We start from the raw sequence: 14,303 nt of genomic DNA, 5'->3' as shown, positions 1-14,303 counted from the left end.
TTAAAGTAAGAGGAAACTGCAAGTACGACTAGGTCAGTCTATCTATTTTAGAACATTTTTTTTTATCATTAAAGGAAAACTATACCCCCAAAATGAATACTTAAGCAACAGATAGTTTATATCAAATTGAATGACATATTAAAGAATCTTACCAAACTAGAATATATATTTACATAAATATTGCCCTTTTACATCTCTTGCCTTGAACCACCATTTCGTGACTCTATCTGTGCTGCCTCAGAGATCACCTGACCAGAAATACTACAACACTAACTGTAACAGGAAGAAGTGATGAAGCAAAAGGCAGAACTCTGTCTGTTAATTGGCTCATGTGACCTTACTTGTGGTTTGTATGTGTGCACAGTGAATCTTACGATCTCAGGGGACAGCCCTTATTTTTTAAAATGGCAATTTTCTATTTATGATTACCCAATGGGACATACTACTAAAAAATTATATTATTATGATAATGGTTCATTTACATGAAGCAGGGTTTTACACATGAGCTGTTTTACTCAGTATCTTTTAATAGAGACCTACATTGTTTGGGGGGTATAGTTTTCCTTTAAGAACAACAGTCTTAAGATGATATGGAAAAGTCCATGAGTTATTTTAGTATGTGCAGTGATCACATACAATTTGTAAGATTTTTGCTAAGGTATATGAAAATACAACCCTTTGACAGTTGATGCAATAAAGTTATTATTTAAACAATCTATTCGACTGCAAAAAAAAACATGTTGCAAAATGTATATATACATTGGAGTGCAAATTGCTTAGTCCACCACCTTGAACTGAGTTAATGTCACCATTTATGAGATTTTGGCACTATGGGAAGTAAAAGTATCTGAATTAGAGTCCTGCAGTAGGTTGGGTATCCTGCAGGTTGTGGTCAGGATTTTCGGGTGCAGGTATAGACGCAGGTCTGCTGGTTGAGTTGTGGTTCTAATATGTATTTCTTCTCTTATATTATGTATATTAAACGACTTTAAACATTTAAAAAACATTTTCTGTCCTGCCCACTTCTTATGGTGTAACTTCCAGTTTGCAACAATGCTTCCTGTTGGCTGGCGGGTCGGGTCCGTTAGCAGCTCCATGTGAGTAAAAATGGTGTTTGCACGTCCGGGTCATGTCTGTTTCAAAAATTGACTCTGTGCTGGGCTCTAATCTGAATATCTAGTTTTACCTAATTTGATAATTTGCGAGGACACATTATTCTAATGGTAACACATGTCAATTTAGGTGTTTGGGGCCCACCACCCCAGCCTTAGAAGCCCCCAGCTTTGTTGCCTGGCACGGTCAGGTAGTGAGCCTGGAGCAGCAGAGCCCATGAGAGGAGGGGCCCACCGGGATTTTTTCTGGTCACCTAGCAGGCCAGTCCAGTCCTCCTCCTAATTAACATTGTGCATTGTGTTATTTTTAAGCAATAAAACTAGAAATTACTGAATTATTGTGACATTGTAGAAGCTAGAGACATTTAAAACTCTGAAAAATATTTTCCAGTTGTGTTTAACTTGCCTTTTGGAGAAGCTTAGTTTAATAGATTATACCCAAACTATTTTCAGGAGTGCTAAAGTGATCCCAGTGCCAAAAAGCATCTCAATTACAGAGAAGCTGTAAAATACTTGTTGGAGACCTTTTCATAAACCAAGTAATTTAATTTCAAAGTGAGAAAAGACACTTAAAGTGACTGGAATAGAAAACCAGTATATTAAACTAATATAATGTTGAGACAAAACAACATTTGCATCCAAGATTCAAAGACAGCTGAACAAAGAACTCCTGATTCCCGTTAGTAGCAGGTATGTCATGGCTAGGGGCCACACCAAATTTTGAGTTGCTTACCTTATAGGTTCATCCAAATCACAGCAACCTCACAGTCCAGTCAACAATATCTAAATCCTTCCTCTATAGACTCTTCCTTTCCTCCTGCCCTGAACATTTTAGGCTAAGTCCATATCTCTCATCATTTCCAGGGTGGCCTGCCCTAGACCTTGACCTTGTTAAATATGCTTCAGCACCCAGACCCTGAGAGTGTCCATCATAAATAATATGAATTCTTAAATTCTTCAAAAACCTGTAATATTAATGCCCGACAGAATGCAAGGGGTGATTAGGGCTAATGGTGGTCATACTAAATAGGATATATTTTGCCTGTAATAAATACTGGCTCACTTTTGTTGAATTATAGTATTGAAATTTTTGGGTAAAAACCTGTATCCATTTTTTTGTTTGAACCAAGCTGGAATGTAGGTGTGTGCAAGGTCACATTTATAGGAACTCTAACCAGCATTCCCAGTTGAAACAATAATAATGTTGTTTATTGTGTATCATGCTGCATCCAATTCTTGATGAAGGTCCCAATAGGAACTGAAACGTTGGGTGCAGGCGTGATATATGCATTAAATCATAGTAAGATTTTTATTGGTGTGCCGGTCCTTCCTAAAAATGTGTGTATGTAAAATACATTAAGAAAGCTTTATTGCTTGTTGTCCAACCTTCTTCTTGTAACCTTCTTGTTCTCTGTGGAATAAGAGGTTAGAGGGCAGACAATTTGGGATATATTTGAGATAGAAAGAATGGAATGAACATAGAATAAATGTTTCTTCACTGTAATTGATAAGGCTATTAGAGTTCACTTCTTTAAAGGTCATAGAACTCCTATTAGCCTTTTCAATGTTTGTAGTAGAAACATGATCCTATGTAATCTAGGATATAGGACATCCAAAGTAATGTAAAGACCCCTTGTATTAAAAACCCCAGGTCCCAAACAATCTGTATCAGGTCCTATACATGCACATTTGATTTTCTGCTTTCTCTTGAATCTCTTTATTTTACTTATTCTTTATACTAATTTATAACTCTTAAATGAGCTTAGTAGTTTTAAGGACCTGTCTTGCTGCCTATAGCAACCTATTAGCAGATAGCCTTTACTGGACACCTGTTTGAATATAATATTCTCATATTCGATACTGTTGTCTTTTAGAAAAGTGTGAATTGTCTCCACATCTAACTCTGCCAAAGTTCATCTCAATTCATCCAGTGTATTTTCACAACATATCTCATATATACTTAAAATCGTATGTATGTCGTTGTAAGGGAAATGTAAATTTTTCTTGGCTTAAATTCTCTATGAAAATACACCTGTGTATGTATGTTTGTGGTGGGAAATATTCTTTAGAGAATTTACGTCATAAACAAATGACGTATGTATGATATCAGCATGGAGGAGGTGAAAATTGTATGCAAAAGTGGTTGCTTTATTTTTATAATGGTTCCTCAGCCTGAACCTTGGAGAACTCTCTCGTAGCGAAAATCAGCTAAGAGAGATTTCTCCAAAACTTCTTGTGCTCTTGGTAAATTGGCAAATATCTACTGGAGAGATTTCACCTGGCGAATAGTTGTGAATGTTTGCCAATGCAAAGTTAATTCTTCAAAACTTGTACTCTACTGGGGTAAAGGCTGGGGTTTGGGCCTTGCGCAATAATTGGTGGTAAGAATTGTCACAAAAGAATGCTTTTGGATGAAGGGACTCTAGAGTTTGGGCAGAAAAGAGATTTTGAAATAGTGAGAGAAATGAAGCAATGAAAATGAGTCAAGAATGTCTTTCTCTTGTGGTTTGAGTGCACCAAGATAAGGGGGGGGGGGTCAAGGGGATGTGTGATCTAAGAAACCTGTATTTCTCTAGTTTGCCACTAGGGTAGTGTAATGTTCCCTCTACGGTATGTTTTTTTTTATGGCCAGTGCACGCAAAAAATTGTGGTGCAAATTTGTGTGAAAAAAACAAATTTTTGTTTAAATTCTGATCTGAGCACACGGTTTTTAAAAACTGCACACACAGCTGAGAAGGCATTTAGAGGGAACATTGGAGTAGTGACAAATACGTTCCAGAGTGAGATTGGGATGGTCTGGGTTTCACCATGTGGGGGAGGGTTTAATTGGTTGATAATTTCAACATTATCTGACAATAATTTATCAGACACAGTAAATATAGCGTAACACCCCACAGAGAGAAATATAATGGCTTGGGGGTCACCTTAGACCAGTCCATCTCCTTCTCTAATCATATTAATAATACTGCCAAAACTTGTTGCGTCTTCCTCTGCAGTATAGCTAAAATACACACGTTTCTTTCACAAACAACAGCCAAAATACTAATCCATGCCCTTATCTTAACCCGTTTAGACTATTGCAATCTCCTACTAACTGGTCTTCCTGACTCCCATCTCTCTCTCCTCCAATCAATCTTAATTGGATCCTCCGGTTCTCTCCTAAAAGGGAACCTGCTCAATCCCAACTAAAATCCTTTGCATGGCTGCTTGTTAAGCATAGGATGGCAAATAAAACCATTCTACTAACATCCAAAGCCCTTCACTCCTCTGCTCCTCACTACATTTCTTCTCTTGTCTCGCTATATGTTCCTTGTCATCTTCTTCGCTCCTCTCCGAGCCAACTTCTCTTCACACCATCAACATCCACTGCCACCTCTCGCCTCAAACCCTTCTATCTTACTGCTCATTCCCTCTGGAATTCCATCCCTGAATTCCTCCGTAAGGAATTGACTATACCTTAACTTGTGCACTTTTTCATCTCCAATATGTGCCTTTATGTTAGCCTCCCATCCACTTAGACTGTAAGCTCTACGGGTCAGGGACCTCCTTCCCGCTATGTCTCTTACCACATAGCACTTAAGCTCTTTGTCCTGATATGAATTCTGTGTATATTTATTATGTGATTTGTCTTCCCTGTGTATACTTTCATATGTATATTGTACTATTATGCACTATACAGCGCCCAACCCAGACAGAGAGTTCACAGTTAAATACATAGCTATATAGTAGCAAACTTTTGCTGAAATACAGTAAACCCTTCCTAACTTAATCAAGGGTGAATGAAGCACTGAGAAAGAGAACCAATGGCTCTTCTGGATGGCCACCAGCACTGATAGATGAATACTGAGCAGAAGAGTTGCTGAAAGCCACACAAAAAAAACGACAGAACTAAATTCACTTCTTTATCAGCCGGTTCAGGCAGAAACTGTACTCATTATCTGATATATATCCCTATGTTTGGTGGTGGCAATAATTCTGTCTCTGCCATTGTTTGACAGACAGGTTATCAGACAGCATGTTATTACAGTTCCATGGCGCCTCATGCCTTTATTATATTAAACTATTCGTCTCTAGAGAGATTCATATCTATTAGCAGTAACATCGCTTGGCAGCTCGTCACTACATGGCACCCATAATCTGCTTACAGTCTAAGACATGATGTGCTTATTTGCTCCGTATCACACTTAGCAATGCCCTTGTGCCCACATGCAATATTGTTTCCATCTCCAGTCATTAGTAACTGTTCAACAATTGAACCGTTCTCTTTCACTAGTGGTGCTGAAGTTGAACAATCCTTGACTTTATTAAAAACTTTTGTCTTTTAGTAGGTTGGTTCTGGGACTTTTAGATCGACAACAGCTAAGAAGGCCTGCAGGTTGGTCAGTACTGTTGACCAAGCAAATCTTACTGGGCCTGTGTTTTTCCACCTGCCTTTTTAGCCGCTTTGAGCTTTGTTGTGTTTGTTTCTGGTATTTCCAGTTTTTGATCAAGTTGTTGCAAACTTTACTTCAGTGAAACCTCAGTTTTACATCAATATGATTTTAGGGTTTCCCTCCATTTTATTGTGCTCCTACAAATACATAATAGGGATGCACCGTGTTCGGGATTTGGCCAGGATTCAGCCTTTTTCAGCAGAATTCGGATCCAGCCGAATCCTTGAGCCTGGCCAAACCAAATCTGAATCCTAATATGCATATGCAATTTCGGATTCGGTTCTGTATTTAGCTGAATCTTCCACCAAGGATTTGGCCAAATCCAAAATTGTTGAATTCGGTGCATCCCTAATGCGTAATGAATCATACCAAATTGTAGATTCTGATGCTTGGAAGGAGGACACTGGAAACAAGAGCTGCAATTCTGATTGTGTTCTTTGACTCATCACATCTTTATTAGTTGCCTATTCTGCAGCTGTGATCAGTAGGGGCTCATTTACAACCTCAAGGGCAGGCAGTAGCATGAAACAAATCACCATTACCTGCTTTTAACCCCCACCCCTCTGCTCCATGTTCACCCTTTGCCATACACCTTGTGTATGCTCTGTGCACCCATCTTGTGCCCAATTTTGTCCTCCTGCTCTGACCTTGTGCCCTGTATGAATCCTGTGCAACCTTTGCCTGGTGTTCAGGATACCACAAATCATAGATTCTGATGATTATAAACATAGCACTTATAACAGCTGTGAGACGGGGATCTTCTGTCACTTCAGGAAGCTATTTCCTTCAAAGAGGAACAATTATCTTGTCATCTGTTTGTTCTGCTGTCATGCAAAGTGAAGGCTGAACAGATTAAGAATTGGTTTACATTAAATCAGTGACTGAAGGAGGATGGGATTGGATGGCACTCCTCCTTAATTATTATTATTCTTTAATAGCACTGACACATTCCATAGCACTTTGCAGAGACTTCACATAGTTAACATTAGAACCTGCTTCTGTGGAGCTTACACTCTAATGTCCCTATTGCATTCACACACACACACACTATGGGCAATTCCGTCAGGAAGCAATTAAGCTGCCTGTGTGGTTTTGTAGTGTTGCTGGGCAGCTGTAATGGAAGGCTGTAGCTTATCAATTATTGCTGGTATGATTATTTCTATAAAGTGCAAACATATTCTGCCGCTCTGTACAATAGAAGGATGTATACATGAAATATACAGATCAGATACAGATACAAGAGAGAGAAAGAGGGCCCTGCTGATTATTTATAATCTCATGCAGAGTTCAGGAAGTTGTTTGGAAGCAGAGAAAGCAAAGGGAACGGCTTACCTAATGTCTTCGTTCTCATTTGAATATAAATTCGTCTTTTTCCTCTTTAGATGAAAATCAGATTTCAGCATGAGATTCTTCTTGAGCACATTGCATTTTGAAAGCACAATCTGTTCCCCTGACGAATGTCCCTTAAAATTTCCATTAGAGTAGTCCATTCTTATCCAAAAATGCCCCTTTATATATTTTAAATGTATTGAATTCTTGCTCCTGAGGAATAACACAAACAAATTAATGACTGATCTAATTATGTTTATGTTTTACAGCAGTTATACTGTGTAGATATAACCTGAATAGGGCCTTAAAAATTCACTTTTTTTTTTTATCCCTTTTTTCTCCTTTCACACTTTTTAGTGTTATACAAAATAAGCAAAACATTTGGCTTGCAATAGACGCATGTGTCTCTCTCTCTCTCTCTCTCTCTCTCTCTCTCTCTCTCTCTCTCTCTCTCTCTCTCTCTCTCTCTCTCTCTCTCTCTCTCTCTCTCTCTCTCTCTATATATATATATAGAGGGTTAAAGTGCAGGTACTTTCTGAACATATATATATATATATATATATATATATATATATATATATATATATATATTTATAATATCAAATTTTGCTGAATGCCAAAGCAGCTTTCAGTCATTGTAATACGGCATAAAATGGCCTGTATTTAAGCTTACATCTCCAAAGCCAATTAGACAAATAATCATTTTGCGGAACTGAGCATTTCAACCCCATCATAGGTTTGGGATTTACAACAAAGCTTCTTAAGGAAATGTAGACCTTTCCAGATACCTAATCTGCATGGACCATGTAAAGTGAGGGTGAAGAGTAGATTTAGGGAACTTCCACTGAATAGCACCAGTTCCGCAGTATTAAATAGCAGCTCCTCTATGGGAGACATACTGAGAACACACAACTTTAGACTTGTCCGTCTAATCAGCATGACATTGTAGAATAAGCGGCTCGCAAACATAACGACAACATGAAGAAGGGTCACTTTTTGGGCCTGCACATTTTCCTTTACTGTGGAATCTTCTGCTTGTCTTAACTGATAAACCAGTAACAGAAAAAATAGAAGCGTAAGAAGAGTTGGGAAGCAGAATCCAGCCGTGAACTTTACAAGGTCATACTCTGGTTTGGCATTGAGTGGGTCCAGCTGGCAGAATGTTGTGGTGTGAAGGTCCTTGTGTGTGCCCAGTAATGATGTTGCCAGGAGGGACAATAGAACCGAGAAAAGTACCGTGACAGACAGAGTTGCTAGACGATTATGGTTTACCATGGCCGTTAGTGACCTCAAAGTTGAACTGTTTGGAGCAATCATTGTGAGGAACATTAGAAGCAGGAGATTCTGAGAGGTGAAGTAGCTCACATTGAAGAGAGATGAGATCGCCCCGCAGGCCAGGTTTGTTATCTCCATATAACTCGGCCTTGTTATAGCAGTGAGAGAATAAAGAATTATTGTAAGGTCTGTGACGGCCATGCTCAAAAGATAAAAGTCCATGTTCTCCATATTCTGATGGCAAATTCTTTTCCTGATGATGATTGCAAGAATAGTGATACCAATCAATATCCCGAGTGGGACCATGATCCCTATGTATCCATGTAATACCCGTGAAATTATGTTCTGGGAAAAAATCACTTCTTCTATGTCTATTTCAGGGTCCAGGGTTTGGCTTGGGTAATATAGCCCTGTTTTGTTCTGCAGTGCCATGTCTGCTTGTAAATAGACACTCGGTGAAATGAATTACCTGTGGACAAAAGGAAACAGGCTGAATATGGTATCACAGGAATCAAAAGATGACCTGGCATTTTCACAGGCTTGAGGTGTCAATACAGACCCCCCCCCCCCACAGAAGATTACTATCAATAAGAACAGGGTTGACTGTACCAGTAAAAATAAAGAAAATCTTGTATACCCAATAAAACATGCTAAAATGTTTAAACAATTAACCTATTTCATCAAATCCTAATTTATCAGCTTTGTCTGACTGCTTTACATCTGTCTGTCCGTCCATCTATCTATTGATCAAAATAGGATAAAAGCGGCCACACTATATATAAACAAGAACAAAGCCTGGTCAAAATTGTAGAATTGGAAACCTTTACTGTTATTGTTCAGAAACAGAAATAGCAATATTTTAAGACTTCTTTCTTAAGAAAAATTCAAAATAAAATGTGCAACAGTATTTAAGGGTAGATAGCCCTTGAGCTTAACAGACCTGTCCCCTATTTTGCAATTTGTACTTTAAAAATGTGCTAAATTACACAGAATATTAATGAGCCCCTTTCTCCCGTTACAGGTTCCCGGTGGATCCGACTCAGCAGTATCTCAGGTACATTTTGACTTTCCATTTCAAAATAAGTTCCGGACAGGTTTATTTATGACCCTGTGTGAGGCACAGTTCTAAAGACACTTTGAATTATACTCTTGACAGTGACACCAATTACTGTACCCTGATACAATGAAGCTTTCGTGAGCAGCATAAAGGCGGCACAAATCAATAGGAATGGCCACCTCTTGGCTGTTGTTTATAAGTTATTCTCTTTATAATAAGGGTTTTTTTTTTCCTGGGGAAAAATCCCTTCACCCTGCGGAATAAAGTGAGGCTGTACTTTCATGTCACAATGTAGAATGCATGTTGAGAACAGCAGTGTTAGAAATGTCAACTTACTTTCCTTGTTTTCTGCAGAATATAATTATGTTGGTCTGGTAAACTGCTGGGGGAGCATACATTCAACTTCCTTTGTTTGCAGTTATTTTGTCAATAACGTGTTTTGTTTCTGATCTCATTCATTTCACTAGCTTTTAGTACACAAATATGTTTCTATTTTAGCCAGAAGGTGATATCATGTATTTAAAACTACATGACACTGTAATTGAATGTTCTAAAACTGCCCCACTTGATGTCTGGCTTGGAGACTGGAGTAAAGACCCTTAGATTGAGGCTTCTCTTCTTTTTGCTCTGACTACCTAGCGCCTCTTCACTCTTGTAATAATGGATGAAGAGGTGTTGTTGACCGACACAAATCAGTAATGGTAGAATCCTAAATTTATGCCATGAACCTTTTTTAAAGGCACATTATTCTGTTCTTGTTATAATCTAGATCTAGAATGTGTCAATATGCCTTTAACATATATTTAGTTATATAATTTATCTGTACACATAGTGAGACACAAATCTCTCTAGGTCTTGTTCTGATTTTCAAAATTGGGAGAAAAGTAGAGGACACAAAAATAAGTCATGTGTAGTTTCCTATCCCTTAAATGCCAGGACAGGTATGGGATCCATAATCTAGAAAACCATTATCCAGAAAGCTCTGAAAATATTGTCTCCCATAGGCTCAATTTTATCCAAATAATCAAAATTTTTAAAAATTGTCTTTTTTCTAAAGATAGTAAAACAGTAGCTTGTACTTGATTCAAACTAATATACAATTAATCCTTATTGGGAGCAAAACCAGCCTATTGGGTTTATTTAATGATTACATGGTTATCTGGAAAATTCCATGTCCCAAGCATTCTGCATAACAGGTCTCATACCTGTACTAGCCTATTAGATTTCCATTAACAAAACTCAAAAGGGGTTTAAATATCAAGAGCAAATGTATCATTTCCAATCCTATCAGAAAAGATTCCTCTAGAACAGGGACCAAACACATTTGCTGAATGGCATGTTCAGCCGTGGCCACTGTTGCTGGGAATTGTAGTTTAGCAGCATGTGGAGATCAAAAGGATCAATACTGTAGAATAAACTAAATGAGACAATCATTTCACAAGGAAAAATAATGTAAATCCCTTAAGATGTATTGTTTAGGCATATGGCAGCCAGGGTTATTCTTGGGTGTTTACTCATCACCTTAAAATAAAGAAATATAAAGAAATGGATGCAAATGCAAGTGCTTTTGTGCCAGTATTGATGCTAAACAACTCCATAAAATAACTGCTGAAATCTCCATTTGTGCTCAGTGGGAATCATGTGCAAATGCAAGCACTGGGTCTTTCCAGCTGATTTACCTCTATTGACTTATCTCACTGACTTAGACACACATGCATTATTATTGTACTAGAAATACAGAAGGTGCATCCTGAAGTGAAAGCTGTGTTCACATGCCAATGTATAAGGAAATGGAATTTGCACAAATTTCAGTTTTTTATGACTGTAAAATCATATGTGATATTTGCCTGGAAAAAAAACCCATTGATAATAAGTTCTATGGAAAGCCCTTTTAGTCTATGTGTGTCTACTTCACCCTCCACCACAAAGAAAACCCTCAAACAAGGATATTGTTATTAGAATGACCACAGACCTTCCGAAGTATGAAGGTCAGTCTCTTGGAAAGGAAAAAGGCAAGGCTGGGAAAACCCATGTCAACTGACATAGTGAACCAGCCAGTAGCAGGGAAGTAGAAACATATGACAAGCAGTCTACAGACCTCTGGGAGAAGCTGGAAATCCGTGTTCTTGCTGAATGCTCACCTTGTTAGACGTAACGACAAGGCACAGGGCACAGCTTTTAGTCCAAACATGTTGGTGAATGCCAGGGGTTAGATGCCCCTTGCACACAGGCAGATAAAGCAGCAATGATACAGCTAATTATACCAGTGCCTCTAGCATTGGATTGTGACAGCAAAGAAATGTGAACAGTGATATATTCCAGCAATGGTTACCTCTCAGAGAAATATGCCTGCAGTGACTTAATGATAGCAAAAAATAGTAGGTTGTGTTGGCATGCAGTGATAAGCAAAACGAGCTGAAACTACTGGCACACTGTGAGATATACTTACAGAAACCCTTATGCTGGCCATAGACGCAAAGATCCGATCGTACGAATCATCGTACAATCGGACTTTCCCATCTCCCGACCTGCCACTAACCATTCTGATCAAATAAAGTACAAAAGAACAGATGAGCTGATGTTCTGCCCCTGACAGCAATCGTACAAAAGTTATGTCCGACCAAAGCTTGTGACAGTCTCCCACTGAAAATCGTACGATCAGCAATACACGCAGAGATATTATCGGCAGCCGACAGAATTTTTATCACCTCTCCGATCGACCAAACAAACGATTTCTGCCGGACTCTCCACACACGGTCCGAAAATCGTATATCTTTGCATCTGTGGCCAGCTTTACATGTAAGAAAATATATATTAAACATCTCCAAAGCACCCCGAAAATGTACTTTGTCATCCCAAATGAAATGTGTCCCCACAACAGCATGAAACACCTCCACCAGATTACCCAGTGCCACGTTAACCGACTAAAACAAAAAGAACACGGTAAGCACTGCAGAAATAGTACCTCTATATATTTATGTATAGCCTGTAAATTTGTTAAGGGAAGAAAGCCAGCCTACGTACCAAATTAACCTGTTGAGCACTGGACTTGGTAAAATTGGCCGATAAAAGGTGCCAACTTGACTCTTCCAGACTGAGCCAGCAGGTGGTCCTTTTCAGACATCTTGCCTGACATCTGTCTGCCTAAAACAACAAGATAACTATTGGCCTCCATAAGCCCATGGTATCATCTGATCTATGTCGGGGGGCCAAACAGTCTTATCAGCAGGAATTGACTCAGCTCAAGGATGGCTGAATCTGGCTGTGATGAGCTGAACTTCTTTCAGCTTAAAGGTAACCACAAAGCCTCATTCTGGTAAATTAAGGGCAGAGACACACGCAAAGATTCGGGGGGATTTAGTCGCCCGAAGAAGAGTCAATTTGTTGCCGGGTGCCGCCCGAATCTTTGCGCAAACTGCTTTCCTGTTGGCTAGAATCTAAATCGCTGGTGGGATGGGACTTGGAGCGCTTCGTTTTCCGAAGTTGCCTTATGAGGAAACTTCGATCGACTTCGGAAAATCCCGCCGGCGATTTAGATTCTAGCCGGCGGAAGGCTTTCCGGGGTAAAAGAGCCGATTTGTCGATGGGCGACTAAATCTCTCCGAAATGTTGCGTGTGTCTCTGCCCTAAATCTTGCCTGGTTATTGAAAGAGATATCTGCAAACATTTGCACTCGGATAAATATGTACATCCTGTGTGTTAATAAAATATCAGCCCCACTTACAACCATGTCAAAGCAAGTAAAGGCTTAACTTTACTACTATACTGAATGAGAAAGGAATCTGTGATAGTCACCCCTCTCCAGTGCTTAAAGGGGCAGTATACCCCCTTGTTCTACGCAAATTTAATAAACAGTGGAATTAAAGCTATTCCATGTTTGGTCCTTGTTTCCGGATAACAGATCCCATACCCGTATATGATCAGACTCGCTACATTAGCTGTGTGTGTGAGGTTCTGTAAGGATCTGTGCAACCCTGAAACATTACAATAACACAGGTTAATTTCACCCTGCTTCATTCTGACTTTCTAGAAACAGAAATATCCCGAAACCTGGGTGTAGGGGGAAAATTATTTTTATGGCTCATATTTATTTCATCCATCAGACTAATAGAACAGTTGGCCATCTGCTTTGTTTGCCAACCTGTCTAATATGCCTGCCTGATGGGCTGTAATGGAGAGGGGTGAGAGGACTGTGAGGAACAAACACAAAAAGACAAAGAACTGTTAACCTCATCCTGGGGTTACAGTTTGCCTTTGGTGATGCTGTTTGCACCTATAACGTCCATTTAGTATGTTATAGAATGTCCTATTCTTTATTGTTTAATTATTGTTGTTTTTACATTTTTTTTTTCTTCTTTGTCTTATACAGCTTTTTAAAGGGGATCGTTGACCCCAGTAGCAAAAAAACATTGTTTTGCAAGGCTACAATTTTATATTTGTTGTTCTATTCAGGCCCTCTCCTATTCATTAGGAATGCACCGAATCCAGGATTCGGTTCAGGATTCGGCCAGAATTCGGCCTTTTTCAGCAGGATTCGGATACGACTGAATCCTTCTGCCTGGCCAAACCAAATCTGAATCCTAATTTGCATATGCAAATTAGGGGGGCATGGAGGGAAATCGTGTGACTTTTTATCACAAAACAAGGAAGTAAAAAACGGTTTCCCTTTTCCCACTCCTAATTTGCCTAAAAAAACATCTGTACTACCAAATAGAGCCTCCTGTAGGCTACAAGTCCACATAGGGGCTACCAATAGCCAATCCTAGCTCTTATTTGACACACACAGGAACTGTTACATTTGAATGTGGCTCAGGGGTAAAAAAGTTTGGGGACCCCTGCTCTAATGTATCTATCTATTCTGCTTTATTTCTGTATCTAAGCTATTTATTTATATCTGTTGCTTTCTCATTTATTACATGGCCTGCACAATGACACATAACTGTTCAGCTGGAACTTCCTCTCATGAAAAGTGGACACTCTGCTCTAAAGCAGTAGAAAACTCTGGCCGAATACTATAAAATGGTAGAAGGGTAGAAGAATTGCTCTAATAAATAGCTGCTGTTATTGTTGATGAAGTATCTTGATTTTTAGGTTTAC

At 39.0% G+C, this 14,303-nt stretch overlaps 2 protein-coding genes across 6 annotated transcripts in view; one reads left to right on the top strand and one right to left on the bottom strand.

The window, feature by feature from the left end:
- c7orf50.S (chromosome 7 open reading frame 50 S homeolog) overlaps nucleotides 1-14,303 on the top strand; it is a 178,755-nt gene that overhangs the window by 57,758 nt on the left and 106,694 nt on the right. For both annotated transcript variants that reach the window (XM_018239148.2, XM_018239149.2), the window contains exon 3: nucleotides 9,171-9,203. In XM_018239148.2, the coding sequence (XP_018094637.1) occupies nucleotides 9,171-9,203 (33 nt within the window). The remainder of the gene's footprint in view (nucleotides 1-9,170; nucleotides 9,204-14,303) is intronic.
- LOC121398861 lies at nucleotides 6,415-11,717 on the bottom strand. 4 transcript variants are annotated; one of them, XM_041578317.1, is made up of 3 exons: nucleotides 11,305-11,390; nucleotides 7,663-8,618; nucleotides 6,415-7,087 (listed from the first exon to the last, which is right to left on the bottom strand). In XM_041578317.1, exons 2-3 carry the CDS (start codon nucleotides 8,579-8,581, stop codon nucleotides 7,065-7,067), a joined length of 942 nt encoding a protein of 313 aa, XP_041434251.1. In that variant the 5' UTR covers nucleotides 8,582-8,618; nucleotides 11,305-11,390; the 3' UTR covers nucleotides 6,415-7,064. The 4 variants fall into 4 exon arrangements, with proteins under 4 accessions (XP_041434251.1, XP_041434249.1, XP_041434248.1 ...); XM_041578315.1 differs by lacking the exon at nucleotides 6,415-7,087 and having other exon boundaries at nucleotides 7,403-8,618; nucleotides 11,348-11,717; XM_041578314.1 differs by lacking the exon at nucleotides 6,415-7,087 and having other exon boundaries at nucleotides 7,403-8,618.

Source organism: Xenopus laevis, chromosome 9_10S (genome assembly GCF_017654675.1).
Source record: "Xenopus laevis strain J_2021 chromosome 9_10S, Xenopus_laevis_v10.1, whole genome shotgun sequence".
NCBI lineage: Eukaryota > Metazoa > Chordata > Amphibia > Anura > Pipidae > Xenopus > Xenopus laevis.
Note: the sequence above shows the minus strand (reverse complement) of the source record. Positions and strands in the feature narration are given on the sequence as shown.

What these genes read in the sequence shown, in the direction of transcription:
- LOC121398861 (XM_041578315.1), bottom strand. Translation starts at nt 8,581, where the DNA reads ATGGCACTGCAGAACAAAACAGGGCTATATTACCCAAGCCAAACCCTG.